The sequence below is a fragment of the Hevea brasiliensis genome, chromosome 1, assembly GCF_030052815.1.
Source record: "Hevea brasiliensis isolate MT/VB/25A 57/8 chromosome 1, ASM3005281v1, whole genome shotgun sequence".
Lineage (NCBI taxonomy): Eukaryota > Viridiplantae > Streptophyta > Magnoliopsida > Malpighiales > Euphorbiaceae > Hevea > Hevea brasiliensis.
Window position 1 is genome coordinate 114,359,287 of NC_079493.1, and position 26,934 is coordinate 114,386,220.

A 26,934-nucleotide genomic window follows, 5' to 3' on the forward strand; every position below is an offset into this window, starting at 1 on the left:
CTTTAGCAGCTACATATGATTGGCCCCTGCACCAATTGGATATCAAGAATGCTTTCCTTCATGGTGATCTTCAGGAGGAGGTGTATATGGAGCAACCACCTGGGTTTGTTGCTCAGGGGGAGTTGGGTAAAGTTTGTAGGCTTCGAAAGTCTCTTTATGGCTTGAAACAAAGTCCTAGGGCCTGGTTTGGGAGATTCAGTGAAGCAGTACAGGAATTTGGTATGCAAAAGAGTAAGTGTGATCACTCAGTATTTTATAAGCAATCTGAGGCTGGTCTAATTCTCCTGGTAGTCTATGTGGATGACATTATCATCACTGGGAGTGACTCTGCAGGTATTTCATCTCTTAAAACCTTCCTCCAAACCCAGTTTCAGACCAAAGACTTGGGATTATTAAAGTATTTTTTGGGTATTGAAGTTATGAGAAGTAAGAAGGGTATTTTCTTGTCTCAAAGAAAATATGTCCTTGATCTATTGACAGAGACAGGAAAATTAGGTGTTAAGCCTTGTAGTGCACCAATGACTCCAAATTTACAACTGTAGTGGATAGTGAGTTGTTTGAAGATCCGAGAGATACAGAGATTGGTAGGAAAATTGAACTACCTTACTGTCACTCGTCCCGACATTGCTTATGCCGTTAGTGTGGTAAGTCGGTTTATGTCTTCCCAACAGCTTGCTCATTGGGAAGCCTTGGGACAAATCTTGTGCTATCTGAAGGAGCTCCAGGAAGAGGTTTGTTATATGGTAATCATGGGCATTTGAATGTTGAATGTTTTTCGATGCCGACTGGCTGGATCTAAGGTTGATAGGAGGTCAACCATCGGATATTGCGTTTTTGTTGGAGGAAATTTGGTGTCTTGGAAAAGCAAGAAGCAGAGTGTAGTTTCTCGATCTAGTGCTGAATCCGAATACAGAGCCCTGGCACAATCAGTATGTGAGGTAATGTGGATATTTCAATTACTAGATGAGACAGTTTTAAGACCCTCCGCTCGTGAAATTGTGGTGTGATAATCAAGTCGCTATCCATATTGCTTCTAATCCGGTATTTCATGAGCGGACCAAACATATTGAGATTGATTGTCACTTTGTTCGTGAAAAGATTCAACAACAGATCATCTCAACAGGACATATCAAAACTGGAGAGCAGTTAGGAGATATTTTCACAAAAGCTCTGAATGGAGCTAGGATTGACTACATTTGTAACAAGTTGGGCATGATTAACATCTATGCTCCAACTTGAGGGGGAGTGTTATGGAAAGTCAATCATTATATTTTTTAGGTTTATATTCTGTATTCTGTATTCCTATTTAGGATTTCTTATTTAGGATTTCTTCCTAATTAGTATAACACAATTATAGGAATCAATTGTATATAAATACCCATGTACAGATTAATTGAAATCAATGAGAATCATCTCTTTCTACATGTATGTTGGACATTACACTGAAATACAAAACTCAAGAATTCTTAAAACGCTTAATAGGTTATAGTTACACTTGCACCATAAAAGAGTAATCATACCTTGATTTCAAAGCTAGAATCTAATTGTTGGAAATTCCTAACAAACAAAATTTCCACTGAACTAATTGAGAAAAATCTATCACAATTCACACCCATGACCACCTTTTTCGACCTATTGAACCCTTATAATATTTATTTTTTCCTATTTTTCACCCTCATGCTTTATTTTTATAAGAAATAAGCATGAGAAAATCTCATACTTAAACTCACCTTGGCCATGGTAAAAAATGTTCTCAAGACTTGCAAAATCTTTACCTTAAGCTGTACAAAAATTGAAGAACTGTAAAAAAAAAAAAAAAAAAAAAAAAGGTTATAGGGTACTAATAGACATAAAAGTTTCATTGCTTTTGGTAGTAGGGGTGAATATTTGGTTCAAACCAAACCAAACCGAACCGAATCAAATCATGAAAATCGAATTACATATTTTAGAAATTGAACTAAATCGAAATAGATGAAAAACTGAATCGAACCAAACTGCTCTATTTCGGTTTGGTTCGGTTCTGTTCAAATCGATCAATTTTGATTTTTTATTATTTTTTAATTTAGACTTGATTTTAAAGTTATTTGGTCTGATTTTGACCTTGGTTTGAACCTAATAACCATTAATTAATGAAATTAAATAATTTATATATATAAAATTACATATAATTAATAAATTCTCTATAAAAATAAATCAATTCAAAACTAATAAACCTATTCAGTTCGGTTCGTTTTAACCGATTTTTTTCTCTTTAAAACCTAGCCGAACTGAAATAACCGAAATTTTTATAATATAAAACCAAACTGAATCGAATTATATAAAAACTGAACAGAATTACCGAATTAATGCGGTTCGGTTTGGTTTATTCGGTTTGAATCGAATAATGCTCACCCCTATTTGGTAGTGAATTTTATGGAATCCGGAATACTTTTAACATGAAATGCCAGAATTTGAGTGTGTAAACAGTATTTATAAGGTTTGACAAATTGGTATGAGATCTGCATTGGGTTTATTACCTATATATTGCTATTTGTTAGTTTTCTTCAAACTCAACTCAACTCAACTAAGTTTTTATCCAAAAAATTTAGAGTCGGCTACATGGATTCGCTTTCTTCACTCTAAACGATTTTGGGTTAAATCCCCAGAAATGTATAATGCTTCTAGGTCATGTTGTACTACTCTCCTTTAAGTCAATTTAGGTCTACCCCTTTTTTTCTTTCTATCCCCTAACCTAATGTGCTCTACTTGTCTAACTGGAGCCTCCGTATGTCTACGTTTCATATGACCAACCCACCTCAATCTCCCTTCTCTCAACTTATCTTCAATTGGCACCACTCCTACCTTTTCTCTAATGCTCTCATTACGGACTTTATCTAGTCTAGTATGGCCACTCATCCACCTTAACATTCTCATCTCTGCAACTCTTATCTTAGACGCATATGACTCTTTCAGTGCCCAACACTCACTACTATATAACATAGCCGGTCGTATGGCTGTATGGTAAAATTTTCCTTTCAACTTATTGGGAATCTTGCGATTACATAAAACTCCCGTGGCACGTCTCCACTTCAACCATCCGGCTTTAATCCTATGACTAACATCCTCCTCACATCCCCCATCTACTTGAAGGACTGAGCCTAGATATTTAAAGTGATTACTTTGGGACAGTACCACTCCATTCAAACTAACTCCTTCCCTATCACTAGTTTGGCCTTTACTGAACTTACAATGCATGTATTCTGTTTTCGTTCTACTTAACTTAAAACCCTTTGACTCTAGAGCACTTCTCCAAAGCTCTAGCTTTCTATTGACTCCTTCTCGTGTCTCATCTATTAGAACAATATCATCCGCAAACATCATGCACCAAGGAATACTCTCTTGTATATGTTTCATCAATTTATCTAAAACTAATGTAAAAAGGCAAAGGCTTATGGCTGATCCTTGGTGTAATCCAATTGAGATCGGAAAATCTCTTGTGTCCCCTCCTACTGTGCGCACAATAGTAGTTGCTCCTTCATACATATCTTTCAACACTTGTATGTACCTAATAGATACCCTCTTTTGTTCTAACACATTCCATAAGACATCTCTTGGAACACTATCATAAGCCTTCTCCAAATCAATAAAAACCATGTGTAGATCTTTTTTCACTTCTCTATATTTCTCCATCAAACTTCTAATGAGAAAGATCGCTTTCATAGTTGAACGACCGGGCATGAAACCAAATTGATTGAGAGAGATAGAAGTATCATGACGTAGTCGATTGCTCCACAACTTTCTCCCTCAACTTCATAGTATGACTCATGAGTTTAATTCCCCTATAGTTTGAGCAACTCTGTATGTCTCCCTTATTTTTAAAAATAGGTACTAAAATACTCATTCTCCATTCATCAGGCATTTTCTTCGAGTTTAGAATCTTATTAAATAATTTAGTTAACCATGCCACTCCCATATCTCCCAAACACTTCCACACTTCAATTGGTATTTCATGGGGTCCACAGGCTTTACCCACTTTCATTCACTTAAATGCTTCCTTTACTTCTAAAGATCTAATCCTTCTAGTATAATTCACATTCTTTTCTATTGTTCTATAATCTATATTCATGCTATTACCATTTTGACTATTATTAAAGAGATTATTAAAATAATTTCTCCATCTTTCTTTAATGTCCTCATCTTTCACCAACACTTTTCCTTCTTTATCCTTAATGCACCTAACTTGATTGAGATATTGACATTTCCTTTCTCTCCTCCTTGCTAATCTATAAATATCTTTCTCCCCTTCTTTAGTTCCAAGTTTCTCATATAACTTTTTAAAGGCCTACGCTCTTGCTTGACTAATTGCCTTTTTTGCCTCTTTCTTTGCTATCTTATACTGTGTTAGTTTTCTTCCCTTGATAAAAAAAAAAAAAAAATCCTGGGCAGTTCTTTCATCTCCTTTCCTTACTGATTTTTCACTCTCCTTTTGCCACATCATATGGTAAATTCTCTAGTCCTGATAATGGATGACAACCTCAGGAATTGAACGATCATTAATTGTCTTACAAAAAAGATGAAGAGCAACAAATTAGAATTTGAGAACAGATATTGGGGATTTGAAATTTTCTTGTCAGAATAGAAACCATCAGCACACATACAAACAAATGAAGACATAGAAAGGGAGACAGAGAAAGAAGAAAGAAAGTTAGAAGCAAAAAGAAGTTGATGATGTAGGCACTGATGGCCTTAAAACAAAAATATGAAACTATAATCCTATTCTAAATTCACTTAAGAAAATAGAAGCGGTTTGAGCATACAGGGTGGGGGAGATTACAAGCCCATTTAGACATTAAACCAAACTAACCATTTTTGTTAATTGAAAATACCAAAAACTTCAAAAGTACCTCAATCTAGTGCTACTGCAGTGGAATAGTAATATAATGTATGAGTATGAACAGTTTCCCCTACAATAAATTTATACTGCATTATTTTGGTTAAAATTCACTTATTGCCTAAAAACTACCAATAAACTTTCTAATTGAACTACTAATTAAATGTTTAAACTTCACATGTATTCAAAAAATTTTGAGAAATCTATAAATATGTTTTCTTGCTAGATATTTTGCATGAATCTTCCTTGTCTGGAATTTCAACCCAAACTTTTATACTGCCAAGTATGACAAATTTTTGGACTTTGAACAGTCATCAGAAGAGTTGTTGATGAGGATTGAAGAATATCTTTTGACTGGATTAATGAAGAAAATGGTCATTATGGAGCAATGCAATGTTTGTAGAGGGAGGTAATTGGTGATGGTTTTGTACCAAGAAAATCTGTCACCATCACCCATAGCTATAATAGATAGAGAATTTGGTGAAGAACTGGAAGTAATGAATCTAACACAATCATAAAGAAACTAGGGATTTCTGGACACTTACCAAAGTGGTTGATTACTGCCTTTCAGTCAAGGTGTATCTAAGGAAGAAGAGAAGGTATACGGAGGATCAAAATGCTGGGCTATACGCCATTTGGTTACAAGAAACTGTCATCTGTTTCATTATTTTAAGTGGTGGTACTCCAAGAATCCAGAATGCTATAGATTTAAGAAAGAGTAAGAGTGTGTGATCAATTGTTCCAGGGTTTTCAGAACTAGGAAACTCTTAAAAGAACTTTTAAAAAGTAGCTTATTCATTTAACAGGCTTAAACATACTGCAAGCTCTCAGAAAACCAAAAATTGTAATTTACAAAAGAAGCAATCCAGCAGAAAACTTGGCACAAATGTGCTGACCTCAAAACTACGAACCTGCATACTATGACTCTTTTGCAATATAGGAAGTGCAACTGCCTGAAAACAAAAAAATAAGTTATATCCTGTCTAGATAAAAGAACAGAAATATAGGCCAGAATCCTCTAAGTCACCTTTTCTATACCAACATTCTCCGAAGTCACTTTGAAACGTCCCCTTTGCTGAACAACTGGTGGTTTTGCTTTTTCATCAAGTTCATCACTGTTAGGTGCTGCTGCAAGAATACTTAGATTAAATGGGAAAGTGAAAATTGCCTTGTCCGAGTAAGAAAGTAAAGCTATTTTATCAATGAAAAACTTGGAATTCTAGGCACAGGAAAAGAAAAATTAAGAATGAAGAGAATTTAAGCACTTGCCTGATAATTTAGATGCTTTAGGAGGATTTTCACAAAGTACATCCTCACCTTCTGGACTGGAATTATTTTGTGGTTGATTTTGCAACTTATCACTGTAAATTCCAGAAAGCTTGGTGAATACATGTGAGAAGCATATTAAGTATTGAATATGATAATAAGAAGATTCAGCAACACAATATGAAGTTGGATGCTCTCTACTATGTGTTTCATCATTGATTAGGATTAATATTCTCCATTACTTCCCCATTAAATTGTCTTCCTTTTTTTTTCACTTTCTTTGTTTGCATTTAAGCAAGCTATTGCCTTCAGGCAACACATTAAAGGTTTGGCAAAAGCTGTATACTTTTAACAAGCTTGCTGATTATAGATAAATTTTAGTACAGTATTTGTGCATGAAAATGACGCTCCAAAATGTGCTGATATGATTCATTTGCCAACTTTCTAGTTTATTCCTGCTTCCAGGATCTGTATTTATCTAACTCAAAGGTATAGCTCATATCTTAAATCAATTCATCACATCTCAGCAGTGCCAATAAAAATTGTACCCAGCAAGCCCTGCTGAGAACAAACTCAAAATGGGACTGATTAACATAAATGCCAAATAATATAAGTCTTATACAAAATATTATTCACAGTATTTTACAGTCTTTTCTAGAAAGATTTGGGCTCAAAGATAGTTGCGACCAATTCATCTTATAAGGGAGAGGAAAAGAAAGTTAGTGCATGCAAATTGGCATGATGGCTACGAATACCAAATGTCATATCAATCAATTCCCCAACCGATATTTACGTAGAAAACCAAAATAACAAAATCCTTTCCTTATAATCATCATAAGAACCAAATTATGTCAATCTTCTGTTATTCACCATTTCTGTGAATTTCTTTTTCCTGGATCTTAAATATTTTATCACCAACAATGTTATGATAAATAATTAAACTCCAAGTAGATAAGTTCAAAATGAGTTCGATCTTTTTTTTCTTTGAAGAAATATGAACCCCTAAAACCAAGTGCCTTATCATCTGGCTGCAAGATCAAATATATTTCATGTTAGCCTGTCAGGGACCATGTCCACCAGAATTAAAGCTTCCATGAAATAAATTATCAATTTATTATTGATGATTACAATTTTTACTCGTTAATTTCCTATTCATACCCAAAATCCAATTGATTTTCCCTATCAGACAAAACTCAATCACGCCACTTTTCGATGCAGTAAGCAACTTGGGGAAGATTCAAAAATGCAATCACCATAAACACACAGGAACCACTGATGCTCAATAATAAGAAGCATGAGATACAATTATCATTCTTGCTGTTTTCAACTAATTATATGCAAAAGTGTGGTGAACTATAGGCACTACAAGCAAACAAATTATTCATGCAAATTATTCTGTAAGATTCTGTGTCAAACCTTTCTCCTTTATTAGGAGGAAATAAATTTTCTGGTAAAGTAGAGCCACCTAAACCTCCTGATTTTTGTTGAGAAGGTATGCCCTCCATTGATCTTCCATTGATCTCAAAAATAGATTTTTCGGACACATTGTTTTCCACACTATCATCAGGTGGTGAAGAAATATGTGAAACGTATTGTTCATCATGTGGACGTGCAATACTGGAGTCATCATCAGATTTTTCACTTCTAACTCTGGAAAACAAATTATTAGTTTTATTAGATCTGAGTCAACGTAATCAGAAGCACTTCCCATTAACAATTAATTAATACATCATTCCTATATCCAAGTATTAGCTTTGACCTTGCAGAAGCACTCATCTTCTATATTATGATTACTTCCTATGAGCGAATTAACAATGAACTAAAAGGAAAAGATTGGTTCAGAAGATACTTGGCAATATTTACAGATGAGTTGACTGATGGAACAGGATTGGGTTGATTTTGTATTGGATCATTATCATCCTGGGAAATTTGCAATCACGAGGAACCAAAGAAACCAGTTTATTGGAAAATAAAGATTACATTTCAAGTAAATTACAAGCTTCCAAAACCAAACATTGAAATACCACTTCTGCAATTTGTCCCAAGGATGAGTGCTGAGACTCTAATTGCTTTTCAAGTGTATCAACTGTAGGCAATGTACTTGAGATTCCTCCCAGATTATTATCAGCTATAGGGTCCTCAACATCTTGTATCTGAAAGGAAAAATAAAGTATCATCCAGGATCACACCCATTGTTCCAACTCACTAGTTATAACAGAAAAAGACATAGACTATTGCCATACCAGGGAAGCTTGAGCCTTCATATCTTCTAGATTGAAGTTCCAACCACTAATTCCTCGTTTATATTCATTCTACATACATTCATTAGGAAATATTAGAAGCTAGGTACAATAAGATACAGAGAAAAAACTGAACAATAAAAGCTAGATAAAAAAAAGTACAAATGTCAACAAATCACTTAACCTACAAGCTCAAGCTTATAGGTGAAGGCCACAAGAATAGTTTTATATCTCTTACACACCTATGCAAGCAAATGTCCATTGGGCTTAAAGGGTGAATAAGCACAAACCCACTTTACCTTATGTTGAAATGTTTAATTAATGGATGAGAGTGGTTAGGATTCGAACGGTAGACCTTTTGGTACGAGAGGCTTAGTGCATGTTAAGAAATCACTCAAAAGTTTAAGCTTGTAGATGTCGTCACTAGAATTTTTTTTTTAATTAATACAATGAACAAAGGACTTCTAATTGAAACTTCAATAGACAAGTACAGCTGATGGAAGTAAATTGTAAAGCTAAACTACCATGAAACGGCAAAATCCTACACTCAGAAAACAGCAACAATAACCAAAAAAGGGAGGAAAGAAAAAGAGAAACAAAAAGAAGATTTGCACCAGTAGAGCATGACTTTCCACCTATCCAGAATCCCATACATGCCTAAGCGTGAGCTCCCAATTCCAACAATAAGGTGTGACTAACAGCATCAGATCCTGGGCCCATAAATTGGATGGGACCAGGACTAATGTGCTGTCACTAGAATTGTTTTATGTCTCTAACAACAAAGAACAAACTAGCAAAGTGAAAGAAAATCCCACTTGGAAGTAAATTAGGTTATCCTTAAGGAAAACTAAGACAGTCTTGTTAGCGTAAGCATACAGCCAAATTATGACAACCAACACGAAGGAAAAGAAAAAAAAATGAAACCAATTCATTTTCTCCACTTGATTTACTCTTCTTTAAAGAATGAAAACTTCTTACCTGAGATATTTCCTCCTTCTGTCCATCTGGTATCTTCTTTTGTGCAAGCATATCCTCTTCTTTTCTCTATATTTCAAATGACATTTTTAAATATACGATTACTAATGACAATTATTAGTAGCATACCCCAAAATTAGCACACTAACCTTCAATGCCTTAATACGATCACCAAGAGCAGGCAATCCTTCCAAAAGTGTCCTTGATATGTAGTCATTTGACCTAGCTTGCTTAAAAAAGGAATGCTTTAACAACTTCTTTGCAGATGGCCTTTTCGAAGGATCTTTTACCAAGCAACTAGCAATCATCTGCTTAAAAGACTGAAGAAGAAAAGAAAAGGTGTACATCATGCAACATAATTACACAAAAGGATTACTAACTTTACTAGCTTGCTGAAAGCATACCTTAGAGAATTTATTATCCCTTTCGTAATCTAGGCCGGGAGGTGCATTTTGCAAAGTCATTAGCAATACCTTTCAAGATAAAATCTACATTAGCTTGCAATAAAATTACTAGTCCTTCACCAGATGTTACTGATAATGTGCATATTATATTTATATATAAGCACCTTCATTGGAGGATATTTTGAGAATGGAGCATGCCCATGAGCAAGCTCTAAAGCAGTTATCCCAAATGACCAAATATCAGCCCTAAAAGAAAATATTTTCCGAACAAAGCATCAAGCTCATGAAATGCAATCAGTACAAGATTATGAAACTCTTAACAGAAAAGGATAAACTAACTTGAAATCATATCCATGCAACTGCTCCATGACCTCAGGTGCCATCCTGCAAAACAAAGACATAAGAAATTGAGGAGCCTAAATAATATTATGGTGTTTCTTGGAGCAACTTTCTAACTTTTGAATATTTAATTTTATCTTTGAGAACTAAAATCCATTAGTTGTAATGTTCTTTAAAGATTTTCAAAGATTAAAAAGATTTCCTAAAACACACGAGTTTCACTATAAAAAGACAATTTGGAGACATCTGTTCATTATCAAAATTTTAAAATTAAATTAAACAAAAAAGAAATGCAATTTAGCTTTTAAGAATACTCATATTACCTTCTGAACAAGATAAGTTTAAGGTCGTAAAGTTTTTTCAAGTTTGAAACTTCACTAGAGCTTTCTCAAGAAACAAGACCCTTAAAGCTTAAGAGAAAAATGACCTCAATAGATTACTTCAAATTTCAGTCTATTAGTTTTATCAACTAATTACATTAGATAAAATTTTCAACCATCAGCAATAACTTAATAAAAATAAAAATAATAATAAAATAACAAACCTTTTTTATATTATTAGAGTAAACGCAAAATGTTTAAAAAGGCAATTTAACATTTAAATGTATGGATTTCTAAAATGATGAAATGATGACATGGCACCTCTTAAATTCGGATGCCAATGAAAATTTTCTATATCTCTTGCTTATTTTCAAATGCTCATAAGGTTTTTAGATAATAGTGATATCTTTTCTCACGCAACAAATACTCATAAATTGTAGTAAACTACATTCATTTAGAAAAATTGCAATTTCTCCTTTGTGATAGCATTAAGTTCACTTCCACTAATGTTATATTATATTTACGGACTGATATTATATATAGCTCAGAAAAATCTTTTCTAGTCAATATATATTTTACTGTGGACCTGTGACCCTAATATTTTAGATGTTCTGCAACAGTCAATTGTAAAAATATTCAAGCTTTGACTGTAGTTATTTACTACAACATACAAGTTACATTTCTTGGTGCCCAAAAAAAAAAAAAAACTAAAAACTTGTTAAAAATTTTGAGAGTTCTTAAAGTAGAAGCATACCAGCAAGGTGTCCCCACAAATGTATTCCTCATGCGTTGCCTATCACCTGAATCAAAAAGGCAAGCAGAAACACCAAAATCTCCCAACTTGATTGCACCACGTGGATCAATGAGAATGTTTCCCGCCTTTGACAACAATAAGATATTCATAATTGGAAAAAAAAAATCACTAATTTAAATGAGTCATATTTTGGCAAAGACACTAACAATTAGAAAGCCCTTTATCACATTAATAAAAATGACAACACAATGTTTTAAGCTTTTTAATAAATTTCAAGGTAGGTTACCCTTTGGCTGCATAGTAGGATTGCCAATGTGGCAAGGAATTACAATCTACAACTAGCCTAAGGAGGATATAGAATTGGCTACTACATTGCCATTTGACAAATGAAAGTGCTTTTGACTCCAACAAAAACTATATAGCTACACTATCCAATTCATTATATTTGTATACTCAACATCACTTTGAGTGCTAACTTTTTAGTTTTCTGGTTGGTAATGTAGGGATTAAGCGTTAAACCTCCACTGCAATAATTACTTACAGGCATAACAATTAAGCCAACCCCAATTAGTTGCTAGTATTCTGGTTTTAATAGAGATGATGCATTGTAAAAGCTTTTAAATCAGTAGACAAAGAAAGAATAGTATCATTTATAACATTGCAAATGAGGTACAACAACATGCTGAAAAAAAAAAAAAAGTTCTCAATCCCCATGCTTAACACATTTCTCAGAGCTTTAACAATTAGAGCAGGGGAGAAAAAAAAAAGGATATTTTCACAACCTTGGTTCACCATTAACAGAAACCTAGCATGCGGTAGAAAAACAAGCAACCTCAAAGCCACCTCCAACTAGAACTAAATCCTTTCTTCTGGCACATGATCATCACAGGTTTTCTTTTAAAAATAAACAATCCTTTTCATTCTTACCTGTAATATCATCCATGACATTTTTTGCCTCCCCATAATAAAAGGTACTCTAACTTGATACAGAATTACCCAAAATAACAGATAATCTAACAAAATGACATTATCGAAAAAAAAAATCTCAATCCCCATACTTAACACATTTCTCAGAGCTTTAACAATTAGAGCAGGGGGAAAAAAGGATATTTTCACAACCTTGGTTCACCATTAACAGAAACCTAGAATGTGGTAGAAAAACAAGCAACCTCAAAGCCAACTCCAACTAGAACTAAATCCTTTCTTCTGGTTCATGATCATCACAAGTTTTCTTTCAAAAATAAACAATCCTTTTCATTCTTACCTATAATATCATCCATGACATCTTTTGCCTCCCCATAATAAAAAAGGTTCTCTAACTTGATACTGAATTACCCAAAATAACAGATAATCTAACAAAAAGACATTAGTAAAAATCAAGTATTTAATGACCACTGACCAAATGAACAAGCCAAAAGTCATTAACCTTAGTAAATAGTTCCTCCTTAAGAGCAAGAGTGAAAAAAAGAAAGAAAGAAAGAAAGAGTATAATTCATATAACTTAAAGGCCTCATAAGATATTCATATACTGAAAGACCCCATAAGATCAACCTCGATAATATCCCACTCCCAATGATCTTGGACATGTACATAATGAAACTATTTGGAACAAGAACCCTGTCCTCTTCCAAATGAAAATTGTCTTCCTTCTTTAAGGTGAAATACCCCTAAAGAACTCTTTTATACATTAGTTTGAAGTCCAAAAATAAAGCATCAATCCATTCCTTCAACCATTGGTCATTTGGTCTAAATGCCACCTAGTTTGCATAAATGTTCCTATAGGAAGTTATGATCATATCTGCACTAGAAACAGGAATGACACGTCATTGTCACCTCCCTTCACCACCAGCTCTTTAGTAAATCTTCCTTCACCTACCAACTAGTGATTCTATGAAATAGCCTACCAAATTTGAAGTTCAAAATAGAAAAAGAAAAAAGAAACAACCATTGCATGCCTTGAGTTGCTTGATAAGAAAATATAGTGGGACTTTGTGAGCCATGCAGTAAAGAGTTGTTACTCACTTTAACATCTCGATGTATGTGACCATGATGATGAAGATACTCTAAGCCCTTCAGCACCTCACGTAGTATTGTTGCTATCACCACCTCCTCAAAACCATCAGGATAAGCAGCTTTCAATATGTGAAGACAAGAACCCCCAGCCATGAACGGCATAACAACCCACAGATTATGATCACTAACAAAGGAGCAGTGTGATTTGAGAACATTTGGATGGTCAACCAAGATCATTGTTTGTACTTCACGAGAAATGTTACTCTGTGAACGATGTGTATTTAGAGTCATCAAAACAGTTAATTAAATATTCACCATTTGAAGAATAGGCAAAACCAAAACATAAAATCTTTCAAACCTATCAAAATTGATGCAAAAGACTCATATCAGCACGGAGTGAAACACAAATTTAATTTACCTCAAAGAATTATCCATGACATAGAGAATAAGATGGTTATTAGAGCATGAAGTAATGTCTCCTCAGTTGAAGAAATAAAAGACATGCAAAAAGTTTATCAAGTATGCATCATCATCCCTTGTAATTTTGTATTGTACAATTTAAATCTAAAATATAAACACTTAATCCAAAGGAATCAAATTATAACAAGAGCCTAGAACAAGGAAATAAAAATGCTCTGAACATGCTTGCACATCCTGATTCCAGTGAAAATTTAGAAGGCCCATCTTTCTCAACAACAGTTTTTATGAAGTCATTGCCGCCAATGTATATAGTAGTGAAAACTAAAAACTTGAAATGCCCATTTTATTTATAATTCAGTAATTTTAGTTTCTTCATTATTCCAATTTTCCTCAATCCCCCCATTCAAAATGATAGGTTTAAAACTTCAAAACCTTTATGTAAAGTTTAATAGATCCATTACCTTAGAACAACAATGATGACAAATAAGTACCACATTCTCAAAGTTCATGTAACATTTCATGGTTCTTGCTACAATACTGATCAACATCATGCAGTCTAGTACAAAACAAATTACTGACTGTTTTGTTAAACTTTAGCTCAGTGGTACTAGAGTCAGTTTCTAGAGCTATAAAATCTAGAATTGTCCTTGTCAAAGCCAATTGTATTAAAAAAGCCATGAAACCAGTAACTACATCTATTTGTTTCATCCTTCCATAATTACAGCCGGCAAAACGGTTCTTTGCGTAATTAATCCCATTTTTCTTTCCAAATTTTGTTATAATACCATCCCTGTATGCCAATTATTCACTAACAATTTTTTACACGAAGCTTTTGAAAGTTCCACTGCATGAAGTAGTAATGAATCAAATTTTAGAACACACATATACATAGAGAAAGCAAAATTCAAAAGAAAGGTAAATACCAGATCACAATTATCGCGTTCAAAGTCAAGAATCTTGATTGCAACAATCTCATCAAAGGGAATACACAAAGCCCGATGCACTGAAGCACTCACACCTTGCCCAACCTCCTCATACAGAACGTAAAACTCCGGCCCAATCGGATACTTCTTCTTCTCCATTATTTTCAACCAAAAAAAAAAGGAAAAAAAATCACAATCGACCGCAGCAACCTCAAAATCTGCAGCTGAAAGAAGATGAAGAGATCCGAAACTCAGGCAAATTACATTCGATCGTGGCTTTTATCTGCAATTATAGTATCCATGAGCTGAAAAGAAAAGAAATGATTCACACATGAAGGAGAAGAGAGAGGAGTGAAAAGAAAGCAAAGAAAAGCAGAGAGAGAGAGAGAGGAGGAAGCATTGATGAGGAAGACGTTGTTGATGTTTCCCGTGAAATATGAGAGAAAGCGGAGCTATCGGATAGCCGCTCAAATTTTCCGCCATGTTTGTGTATCGTTTAATTCTTTTTTTTTTTTTCAAATTATTTTATTTTATTTATAAGTGCCCGTGAATCCCGCCGCCTTTATGTTTTTTTTTTTTGTTAATAAATTATATTGGGTGAATATCTGGCACGGGTTATTTTTTGACACGTGAGTATCTAATTTTGTTTGACCGCTATAATATCATATCGCGGTTAGATTAGATGATACTCGGAGATTGTAATGTGATAGAATTTATTCTTTCCATTTTATCAAAAAAAAGATAGAATTTATCAAAGAAATTAGTTTTCACTTTTATCGTTATTTAATATCTAACAAGCTGAGATGGTTTGGTATAATTTGTAACACCCTGTTTGGATATGAGATTAATTATTAAAATAATATTTTTAAAAAATTATTATTTAATTTTTATATTCTAAAAATATATTATTCATTTTTTATCTTTTAAAATTATTTAATTTATTTTTTTAATAATAATTAAATAACTATTTAATCTTTCTATTTTAATAAATTAATTAATTAATTTTTATATTTTTAAAAATATATTTGATTCATGTAATTTATAATAAGTATTCTCCTTATATTATAATAAATAGCTATCATTAAGTAAGTTATAATACATTAACATATTAATAATATCATTTTTTTAATATTTAACACTTAAAATTCTTACAACCAACTTTAAATTTAAAATCCAAAAATAATAAAATTTATTAAATGATATTATCATATTTAAATTGAAATGATTTCAATTTTTAAATAAAAGTATTTTTTTATGTTTTATTTTGCCTTTTATTTATATGTTTTTATAATTATTTGAAATATTAATGTAAATTTATGTTAATAAGTATTTTGTAAATATTTTATATATGCATTTAATAATTTATATAATATTAAATTTATGTTTTCTATTACGATTGGTAATAATTTCAAATATAAATACATTAAAAATTTAAACACTAGAAATTTAATAATTTACGTGTTTTACAGGTACATTTAATTAGTTATTATTATATTATATTTATTTATTTATATATATAAAACAGTCTAATTTTTTTTAGAAATTATCACACAATGCTTTCTAATGAAAGCTTGGATTATTAATTATTATTTATTTTCCTTAAATTTTATTATATTAATATTTTAATTTTTTTTAATCAATTATGTTATTTTACAATTTAAAAAATTTCCTTAAAAGTTGCCTTTAGTGGCTACTAATTTGTAATTTATTGCAATTATTTTACAACCTGTGGTGATTAAATGGCCAAACTTTAAATGCCAAAGTTAATGGAATAATTATCTAAAAAAGTTAATGGTATAATTGTTTTTTCAACTAAAATTATTTAGTGATTGAATTAAATTTATTTTCAATTTTTCTTAATGATCTTACCTATAAATAGTAAGCATTTTGTGCAATTTAAGAATTATTAAATTTTATTTTATCTTTTAATAATTTCAAATTGTTTCGCTTTTAAATTGCTTTTTATTTGTTTTATTTTTTTATTCAAATTTTATTAGTCTTAATTTTTAAAATTTATTTATATTTCTATTGATTCATGATTTCATATAATATTAAAAATAAACCTTTAAATTGAAAAACTAAAAAAAATCAAGTAACATCAACTAAAAAAAATAATAATAATTGTAGCAAGAAAAATGTAAACTTTTAATGTTAATTATGTATATATTTTATTTTATTTATTTATTTATTTTTATTTTTATTATTTATCTATGGATATTATGATGATATTTTTATTTATTTATTTATTTTATATGTAATGTTATATTTTAATTATATATTATTAATTAATTTATTTTTTATAAAAGCGAATTATAAAAGGTGATAAAAAAATTTTTATTGAAAATTTAAATTGAACATGATTAAAATAAAATATTTAGTAATATCAATTTTTAATAATCTAATTATATAAAAATTATTAAAAATAAATTTAATAAAAAAATAAAATATTAAAAATTAAATTATAGATAAAAAATTAATTTTTATCAAATTTATGCATAGGAGGTCCACTTAACTGGTTGTAGTTTATACTTATAGACAGTGCAGCAGATGTTTCTACAACAAAAATAGAAATTCTGATTTGGGAGACGTGTCCCACTGTCCATGGGGCCACCATATAAATAAAACTGAAATCCAACCCGGTGGGCTCTTGGTGTGCCCTTCCTGGCCTTCCTTCATTCACTACCTTCACTTAGCACCACCTTTCATCGCCCTTCCCTCGATTCCCGCACAGCCCCTTTTTCTAGGGTTTCCTTTTATCCAGTAAAGCCTCGTCATTTCTCTGTATCTTTCTGCGGAAATGAAGCTCACAGTTAAGACTCTTAAAGGCAGCCATTTCGAAATTAGGGTTCAGCCCACCGACACAGTGAGTAGCTCATCTCTGTATCCTTCTATATTAATAGGAAGCTCAGTAACTCATGCTTTTTAAATCCTACTATTAGCAATGCTTCAGCTGATTTGATCAATGCTTCAGCTGATTTGATTTCTTCCTTTTTTTTTTTTTTTAATAGAAATGGAATGAATAAAATAAGTGCAAATTATTGTTTCTCATAATCATTAATTTTAGGTGTTTATCAATTAATCCATGGAAGGTTTTAGATATTTTATTTTTCATCAATTTTTACCTTTTTAAGTATATATTCTTTTAATATCACTTTAGTTTATTTGAAAATTTTGAGGCTTAATTGGCAGATTTTTCTAAATAATGTGAATTGTGATTGTTTATAATAGTTTGAAATGAGAGGGGCTTAATCATAGGTCTGTTGGTGATTAATTTAATTGGAAATTTTCTGTTAAAAGGTTATGGCTGTCAAGAAAAATATTGAAGATGTGCAAGGAAAGGACAATTACCCATGTGGGCAGCAACTATTGATTCATAATGGGAAAGTATTGAAAGACGAGACTACATTAGCGGATAACAAGGTCAATGAAGATGGTTTTCTCGTTGTAATGCTTAGCAAGGTATTCCTCCTATGCCTCTTTTGCATTACTGTGTTATTATGGCCAATCAATTCTGTGATATTGTTTGAAAAATAATGGTGGAAAAACAAATTATTCAATTGGCACATATGAATGTTTATGCTGTCAAATTGAATAATGAAAATGTTGTTTAAAACTTTAACTTGTTTAAGGGACTTTCTTTATGAATGATAGAAATGATTATTAAGGTTTTTAAATTATTTTTCCTTAGAGTAGAGACATGTGATATATTGATTCATTGACTGATGGTTTCTTAATTGATATTTCAGGGTATTTCACTTTGCTGATGAATTAAACCTGAAGATTTTTAATAGTTACATATGTTAAAATTAAAAGGATTGGACAAAAATTGAAAAAGTGCGCAAAAGTTAGGATTTTTTTGGTCAAATTCCTTTTAATTATCATTTCCTTTTAGCTTTTGAATGAACAATTATTTTTGATAGTGCCATATAGTCATATGGTGTACTACATTTGCAAACAAAAAAGGGAAAAAAAAAAAAAAAAGAAGAAGATAAGAAAAAATTTATAATTGTAATTATGTTTGTTGCTTATGGCCCATGGTGCTGAAAAATTTTACTATTTTCCTCATTTTAAATTCTATTGTAAGTTTGTAACATCAATATTCTCCAGAATCCAAATTAATATGTTTGTCAGCTTCTTGATTGTTTTAATGTTTTACTCAATATAGGCATCCTTTTGACATTTGGTTCAGAGATTAATTGCCTGCGGATATAGTGTAAAAAAGAAAATAGAAGGCAGAATGCTAAATTTTGCTTCCTCCTATTTATGATGTAGTGGTCCACATGATAAGCCATCATTTGAATCATATTAACTCTAGATATGTTGATCTCATCTTCTTTGTACTTATGGCAATCATATTAATACACGCATTTTTAGAAGTGTCCAACTGTTATTTTTTTCTGGAGACTAATGTGAGTTTTTTGAAAATGAATTTACATAATATTCCATTTTAATGAAGTCCATAATGGTGGGAATCATTTTGAAAGTAAAAAGTTTTTGTTTAGTGGAGTGCAATAACTTTAAGGTGGAATTTTATGTAGCTTATTCACTTTGGTCATATTGTATTATGAGGTGATATGTGTATTTACTCCTAGCCTATTCACTCCACTTTAGCCATTGTGAAACTGCCGTTTTTTCTTTTTGGGGAGAACAGTCAACTGTGCATGTACAAAGTCGTTAGAAGCTTTTGTTGGTTTAAATTGGAAGGGCTTTCCTGGAAGAAATATGCTAAATTCTTCATGATTGTGTTTTTTATTCTGTATTATGGGTTATTTCCTTTTCTTGTATGATGGAGTACTTGGGTGGAGACTGGAGAGCAATGTGCTTATTTTCAAATGCCAGATTTTGTCCTTTAATCTCCCCATGACAAGATGGTTCTCTTATCTTCTCTCTTCTCTTTGGGCTTGTGCTTTAGTTGTTTTTAGAGTAATGCTTTGAATGTTGTTTAACTTGATCAGATGGCATTATTTCTGTAGTCTTATCTTTATATGTTGGTTAGAACCAGGGGATTTTTTGTCCTTCATGTTATAATATCCTTTCTTTCTTAATTTGTTTATTATAAAAATTAGAAAAAAAAAAGAAAAGAAATTATGATGCAATAAATGTAGTGAGTAGCAACACATGCCATTCATTCCTATATATTTGTTATTGCCTTGTTCAAGTCTTCTTTTTTGGTTCAGATTCTGCATGTTTATGGTTAAAATTATAAATTTTGGATCATGTTAATCAGTGACATTAAAATTCCTGGTCATGCAATGTGGTAACTATTCTATTCTTATTTTTTTAACATTCCCCCCCTAATTTATTGTTGTATTGGAAAATTAATTACTAATAACCACAGATAAAAGAAAGAGGGAAAAAAAAAAAAAAAGGACACAAAACTTTGCGCTTTTTTCCCTCAAGTTGATGATATTTCCTTTTCTCTTACCTCTTGTTTTCTCAATTTTTAACCTGTATGCATTAAATAATAAATTTTCTCAAGAACAATATATTTAATTGGTTAGCTTTCAAAAGTTCATAATTATCTCCTTAGCTTATGGTTATAGCTTTCATGCCCCAATTCATTAATAGGTTAATGGTTAAAAAGGGGTATTTTGTTATTGAAATGGCAATTTTTATGATATTAACAGTGCAATTGTTACTTTGTTAGTGACTAGCAGCCAACTAATTGAAGATCTAAAGCATTGTTTATTGGACTGTGAAGGAATAGAAGTTGCAGTCCATAGGGAAAAACTTGATATTGTTTCTTTCAATTTATACTTGAAAATGGTGGGTTAGTTTTGGGAAAATTTGAAGCTAGGTCAATTTTACTATTTATGCTTCTTTTGCATAAATATTCAAAGTGATAAGTTTTGTCTCTATGAGAACTCAATTATTTCTCTTTCCCTTGCTGTATCCTTGAGCCAATCATTGTCTATTTTGACAGAGTAAAACTTCAGCTGGGACCTCATCGACCCAGGTAGTCTTCATGTTTTGTTTGTTGTTGAACAATATTTCTCTGCCTCTCTTACTCACTCACACATGCGCACACTCTAAACCATTTTCCATTTGTTTATGACAGCCTGCTGCTGCACCTGCAACTACACCAACTTCAAACTCAACTCCTGAAGTTGAAGTTCAAGCACCGTGAGTTCATATGGAAACTGGGTTTCTTAAGTATTTTGACATAAGATGGATTCATGTCATATGTTGTTAAATCTGTTATTGCAGGGCCTCGAAGAACACGTCTGCTTCTGAAACAGCAACAGCCATGTAAAATATGTGCCTCTATTATTATGTTTATTTTTTCGTACGATAAGATAATATGGGCATAAATCATAGGCAAAACTATGTAATTTTGATTTTGATCCACCATTGAAAATCTAGCCCCTGATACTGGAATCTTGGTCTGTTTTGCTTTGTTGGGGTTCACCAGTACTATTGCGAAGATGGATAGGATAAAGTTCCAAACTAGCTTTCAATATGCAATTCATTTTTATTATAGTTTAATTGGTATATTTGTGTTATATTTAGAAAAAAATCTTATTCCTTTCATGTTAACACCTTTTTGGTAAAATTTTTCATAGAGTAAAAATCTTGGCTTGTTTAAGTTGTTCAAATTGCAGTCCTTTGTATTCCATATTGTTCCAACTCAAGTCTAATCTACTTAGGTCCTTTATGAAATTTGGTAAATTAAGCGAGAAGAATATTTGAGGGTGAGCTTTGGTGCAGCAGTAAGGTGCCTTGTGTCTGGAAGGTTATGGATTTGAGTTGTGGAAACAACTTTGTCAAAAAGTGAAGGAAAGATTACAGCTTGCCCCCAATCCTGTCTTTTGCACTGAAGGTGTCCTTTACATGAGAAGCATATTTGCTCTAGAAATCAGGAGTTCATTTTAATTCTATTTGATCCAGTTCTCATGTTTGGAATCCCTTTATTAGTAAACCTAATTAATGTGTTTTGAAAATGATGTTTTTGATAGAATTACTGTCTGACCAAAACCAAAAGACACTGGATTTTGCAAGAATTTATTATGTTTGTATAATTTGCTGGCACTGGCATCTAGGGGTGTGCGGTTCTAGTTCCTGGTTTGCCTAGGAGCCAGAACCTTACCGAAATTTCAATACGGTTCTGGTTCTGATTCAATTCGGTTCGATTCTCAGTTCTTTGGTTTTTGTTCGGTTCTCAATTTTTGAAATAATTTTATACAATTGTTTTCATAAAAAGTCATACTTGAATTAGTATTTAAGCTTTGAAATAGGTTATTAATACACAAGATGTCATATAATATATCTTTTAGCTATTTTTAAATTATATAATCTTTAACTATAAGATACATATATAATTTAGGATTAAGTATATTATATAATTTAGTAGTATATCATATAATATACCTTTAATTAATTATGTAATCTTCAAGTATAAGATACAAATATAATTGTGAATTAAGCACATATATAGTATAATGCTACATTTATAATTAAAAATTATAAAGTGATTTAATGTATTTATAATTAAAATTATTAAGAAAAGGTAAAGAAATGAAAGATAATATTAGGTTATATATACATAATCTTAATTGCATGTAAATATATAATTATATTGAAAGTATATTATACATCTACAAAATCATAGAAAAACATATGTATAAAATTGGTTCTCAGTTCAATTCTGGCTCAGTTTCAATATAGTTCCGATATAATTCTTAGTGAAGAACCAGAACCGAATCAAAGCATCAAAACAAGTTCGGTTCAGTTCTTGTCGGTCAGTATGGTTCTTCGGTTTGGTTTGAGATCCCCAAGAACCATGCACAGCCTTACTGGCATAAACTATCAAAAAAACAAGAAGTCCCTTTAAAGCATCTTATTCTTCATAAAAAGCTATATATGAGAGATCAAAATATATTTAAACATATAAATACAATTACAAAATTAATTGGATTGGATTGTATTAATGGAATTTATTTGAATTTATCCAGTTCCTTGTTCCTAATAGGCTTGATCAGAAAATCAGAATCTTGAAGAGAGGGAGAGAGATAGATTGTTGGTAAATTAGGATATCTAGGATAGGATGCTGGTTCTGGCCCTACACGCTAGCTCTTCATGTCAAACACCAATAAAAATTGAATGGTTGTCTATGATATCTGACATCTATGATAATAACCTGTGACAATTTCATGGAGTATTTCTTACTTTTCGCATGTTCTCTTTATGTGTTAATGAGCATATAGTGTAAAGACATCTGTTCTTTTCTTTTGCTGCTGATGTCTATTCATATATTTATTCTTTGCTTTTTGTGGATTTAAGTGGGCTCTTTTCTTTTGCTGCTGACATTTATTCTTTGCTTTTTGTGGTTTGAAGTGGGCCAGCAATATGAAATACTTCTGATGATAATCTTGTAATAAATTATAGAAATAATGTAATGGGCTGATAGAGGTGCAATATCTTTGTTGCAGTGCACAAACTGATACCTATGGTCAAGCTGCTTCAAATTTAGTTGCTGGTAATAATCTTGACCAGACTATTCAACAAATAATGGATATAGGAGGTGGGACCTGGGATAAAGAAACAGTTACTCGTGCACTTCGGGCAGCCTATAACAATCCAGAACGAGCAGTGGATTACTTGTACTCTGTATGTCCAAACTTGATGCGTGTTTTTCAGCAATCTTTGTTTAGATTGGCTACTTATGTTGTTTGATCTTCAGGGTATTCCAGAAGCAGCAGAAGTTGCTGTCCCAGTTTCTCATTTCCCTGCAGGTCAGGCAACTGAAACAGGTGCAGCAGGAGCTGCACCTGGATCTGGAGCACCTAATACATCTCCCTTGAATATGTTCCCCCAGGTATTATTTCAGATTTTGTATGACTTTCATTGTGTATTATGCATATTTTATTTTATATTTCAATTATGTGAAACTTACCCAGGAGACACTTTCTGCTGCTGCTGGTGGTGGTGGCGGTGGCAGTGGGGGACTTGGATCCCTTGATTTCCTTAGAAGCAATCAACAGGTGTGGTTCTTTCTATCACTTGTTACTGTTTTAATGTATTTAAAACCTGAACATGCTTAAATCTACCTACATTTCTGCTCTTATCAATATTTGCCCCATAGGTCATGGGCTTTTCCTTTTTAACAATGCCTTGTCTGTCAAGGTAATAGCATAGGCAATGCCTGAACCTAATGCCATGGTGAATATTACCTAGGATATATGGTATACAAATTCAGCACTATATTACCTAGGAGATATGGTAATATAATGCTGGACAGTGGACATGCTTACAGAAGTTTTTGAGTTCCATGTCATATTTCATTTAATGCTAATTGCACAGTATCTTAATGATGCTTCTTCATTTATGCTCCTAATTGCTTTGCTGAATTTGTATGATGACATCAAATCTTTTTTTTTTTTCTTTTGGTTGCTTTTATTTAGTTCCAAACATTGCGTTCAATGGTTCAGGCAAATCCTCAAATTTTACAGGTCTATTTCTTTTCCTTTTCTCCTTCTTTTTTAATTTTTTTTCCGTGATTAAATTTGCTATATCTTAGTTCAATGTACTGCTTCTGTAACAGCCCATGCTTCAGGAACTTGGAAAGCAAAATCCTCACCTATTAAGAATGATTCAAGAACATCATGCTGAATTTCTTCAGTTAATAAATGAACCTCTTGAAGGTTCTGAAGGGTGAGTAGTTAATTGGGTCATTAGGTAAACTATAAGAAAGACTGCTGAACAGAACTATTGGTTCATTAAGGATGCAGAGAATTCCATATCTAATGGATAGTGTTTCATCATTGTCATCAGCATTGCAAAAACCATCAGTATCTAGAGAATAGTTAGTAGAAGGTCCGCATTTATAGTTTAAAATATATGGGATTCAAACTCTCCAAATAAATTCTCTTTGCATTCACATCTGGATCATGAATACTTGGAATCCATATTATGCAAAGAGACATTGCTTTTGGTAGTTCAAATTGAAGACTAAGACATTGCAACTAGCCCTAATGTTTTCCCCTATCAGGGATATATTTGATCAGGTTGACCAAGACATGCCTCATGCTATCAATGTGACCCCTGCTGAACAGGAGGCTATTGAACGGGTATCTGTACATTGTCATTGCATCACTGGCTTCTGCCTTTGTATTTTTGTCCTTCTAGATATTGCTTTCCCTGATATATGAATTTACTAATTAGTTGTATTTTCCCATTTATAGCTTGAGGCTATGGGATTTGATAGAGCCCTTGTCATCGAGGCATTTTTGGCTTGTGATCGCAATGAGGAATTGGCAGCTAACTACCTTTTGGAAAATGCTGGAGATATTGAGGATTGAGCAGAGAACCTTATCCTGTTGGATTTATAGTTTTTCGTTTTTGTTTTTATTTATTTAATTATTATTATTATTATTTTATAGATGGATCCTTGCCTTTGTCGGCATCTTTGGTAGTGTTTGGATTACATTGTAAGCCCTGATCACGATTCCTTAAAAGTAATTTTAGGAACGTTTTATGGCATGCCATTTGACTCTTACACTATGTTTGGATAATTTGAGGGAGGGGAAGGAAAATAAAAGAAGGGATTATATTTTAATTTTTCCTCCTTTATTTTCCTTTCTTATGTTTGGATAAGTGAAAAATAAAAAGAAAAGAAAAGAAAAATAAATTTTTTTTCCCGGGAAGAGAAGGAGAGAAAAGAAAATAATTAAAATTATTACTATACCCTCATTTCTCAAAATTAAAATTTTCTATATAATTGGTCATATGTTTAAGATGTGGTAGTCTATTTTTCACATGAATGTGATTTCATATTTTAGTGACTTTAGAGCTGAAAGTTGTAATATTAAACGTTCATCATGCTTATAGCCTAATGCCCTATTTTTATAGTATGAAATTTCCATGGGAATGGAAATTGCTCTATGTGATTTCATACCGATACAATTAAAAATTTTAAGTTATTTTTGAAAATAAAAATTATTTACTTATTTTAATATTTTTATTATTAAAATAAAATAAATTTAATTAAAAATTATATTTTAATAATTTGTAACCAATATATTTATTAAAAATCCACTATAACATGGGATTGAAAGAGATGGTGGGAAGTAGAATACTTAAACATCCAAACAAAAGGAATACGGGAGATTGTAATAAAAAAGAGATGGGCATTTATGAAATTACACAAAGTCAATGACAATTATCTTTTCAAAATTTCTCATTTTCTATCTAAATTGGAGAGAAAATACAACTTATTTTCTTTCCTTTCAAAATTTTTCCTGCAGTAACCAAACAGGGAAATCAGTCAAATCATGATTATTTTACCTCACTTATTTTCTTTCCTTTCACTTTTCTCCCTATACAGACGCTGTGTTAGTCTCTACTTGAATCATTTGTCGTTACATCATGTCAGGATGACAGTTGAATCGTGGCAATCCGAAGGAAATTATCTGCATCCCATCCCAGTAGTCTTGGCTCTGCCTAAAACAATATGGAAGCTAAATATTTGAATTGGGATTATGACCAAATCTAGGTTATGTTCAAGGAGTTGGTACATGGGATTGTCACCAGTACAATTCGGCTTGCAAATAGCTTCAATTTCCGACACTGATGTTTTCACAACCTTAACCCCATCCCTATAAGCCTCATTAATAGAGATGATGCATTAACTTGGTACTTCACTTCCTCTGGAGAGTATTCTGTCAAATCTGGATATTGGATGGCTTGCCATGATCGTCAAATGAGAAGAGTAGCTAATAATGCAAGACCGGGTCCTAATTCAGTTAGATTTAGTTTGGACCTGTGGCATCATTTTTGGAAAATCAGACTTCCACCCAAATTATACATCTTTCTTTGGAAATTTTTAGAAGGGAGATTGCCATTAAATGACCTAATTCGCAACAGAATTCCTTTGGCTTCAGAGGCTTGTAAATTTTGTGGACAACCTATATCTATCATCCACATTTTCAAGTGCCCGAGAGTGAAGCTCCCCCACCCCATAATCCCACCGCTTCCTCAATGTATTATAACCTATGGAATGCTGGACAAAATTATTATTATCCTTGCAAGCTCAGAAATGCTGGACAAAATTATTATTATCCTTGCAAGCTCAGAATCATGATTCCAATTTAGACGTGGAATACTTGGAAAAGCTGTAATCATTTTATTTTCAGAAATCATCATTCCTAGCATCAAGAGATGATTTTAGTAGTGGCAGACGCAGCATAATAAAAGAGGTGTTAATTAAACTCTCTATTTTAATAGAAAATATTATGATTTTAGCTAATATCATCTGTTGATTGGTTAGGCATATATATCGAAATGTAGGAAAGACCTACTCTTTTAATAATAGAGTCAATTGATCTTGGAAAATTTTTTTCTAGATCCGCTACTCGATTTCAGCTACTCTTTCAAAGTTTGAGGAATTCCTTTCTCTTCAGGAATCTCAATCT

The 26,934-nt window shown here is 32.1% G+C and overlaps 2 protein-coding genes across 6 annotated transcripts in view; one reads left to right on the forward strand and one right to left on the reverse strand.

The window, feature by feature from the left end:
- LOC110651044 (uncharacterized) overlaps positions 1–15,034 on the reverse strand; it is a 23,652-nt gene extending 8,618 nt beyond the window's left edge. The window contains exons 1-15 of one of the 3 annotated variants that reach the window (XM_058147883.1): positions 14,525–15,034; positions 13,191–13,445; positions 11,169–11,293; positions 10,095–10,139; positions 9,920–10,001; positions 9,756–9,824; positions 9,501–9,671; positions 9,355–9,420; positions 8,380–8,448; positions 8,161–8,289; positions 7,986–8,056; positions 7,553–7,786; positions 6,140–6,231; positions 5,898–5,995; positions 5,767–5,823 (exon numbers count right to left, since the gene is read on the reverse strand). In XM_058147883.1, coding sequence (XP_058003866.1) covers positions 5,767–5,823; positions 5,898–5,995; positions 6,140–6,231; positions 7,553–7,786; positions 7,986–8,056; positions 8,161–8,289; positions 8,380–8,448; positions 9,355–9,420; positions 9,501–9,671; positions 9,756–9,824; positions 9,920–10,001; positions 10,095–10,139; positions 11,169–11,293; positions 13,191–13,445; positions 14,525–14,683 — 1,722 coding nt within the window. In that variant the 5' untranslated portion in view covers positions 14,684–15,034. Of the gene's footprint in view, positions 1–5,766; positions 5,824–5,897; positions 5,999–6,139; positions 6,232–7,552; positions 7,787–7,985; positions 8,057–8,160; positions 8,290–8,379; positions 8,449–9,354; positions 9,421–9,500; positions 9,672–9,755; positions 9,825–9,919; positions 10,002–10,094; positions 10,140–11,168; positions 11,294–13,190; positions 13,446–14,524 lie in introns of all 3 variants that reach the window. The other 2 variants (XM_058147885.1, XM_058147880.1) reach the window with 2 other exon arrangements.
- A 2,048-nt stretch (positions 15,035–17,082) lies between these two features.
- Positions 17,083–25,003, forward strand: LOC110644671 (ubiquitin receptor RAD23b). Of its 3 annotated transcripts, XM_021797567.2 has the most exons (12): positions 17,085–17,387; positions 17,822–17,983; positions 20,448–20,480; positions 20,583–20,647; positions 20,732–20,773; positions 22,954–23,131; positions 23,205–23,339; positions 23,422–23,505; positions 23,926–23,973; positions 24,066–24,175; positions 24,513–24,591; positions 24,706–25,003. In XM_021797567.2, the coding sequence occupies exons 1-12, from the start codon at positions 17,322–17,324 to the stop codon at positions 24,820–24,822; spliced, it is 1,119 nt and encodes a 372-aa protein (XP_021653259.2). In that variant the 5' UTR covers positions 17,085–17,321; the 3' UTR covers positions 24,823–25,003. The 3 variants fall into 3 exon arrangements, with proteins under 3 accessions (XP_021653263.2, XP_021653261.2, XP_021653259.2); XM_021797571.2 differs by lacking the exon at positions 24,066–24,175 and having other exon boundaries at positions 17,083–17,387; positions 24,529–24,591; XM_021797569.2 differs by lacking the exon at positions 20,732–20,773 and having other exon boundaries at positions 17,083–17,387.
- Positions 25,004–26,934: the final 1,931 nt, after the last annotated feature.

Bases quoted from the DNA above. Each gene is read 5' to 3' on its own strand.
- LOC110644671 (XM_021797567.2), top strand. From the start codon at position 17,322: ATGAAGCTCACAGTTAAGACTCTTAAAGGCAGCCATTTCGAAATTAGG. The intron at 20,774-22,953 runs GTAAAATATGTG...TCTTTGTTGCAG, and splicing joins TCTGAAACAGCAACAGCCAT to TGCACAAACTGATACCTATG. The intron at 23,132-23,204 runs GTATGTCCAAAC...TTTGATCTTCAG, and splicing joins CAGTGGATTACTTGTACTCT to GGTATTCCAGAAGCAGCAGA.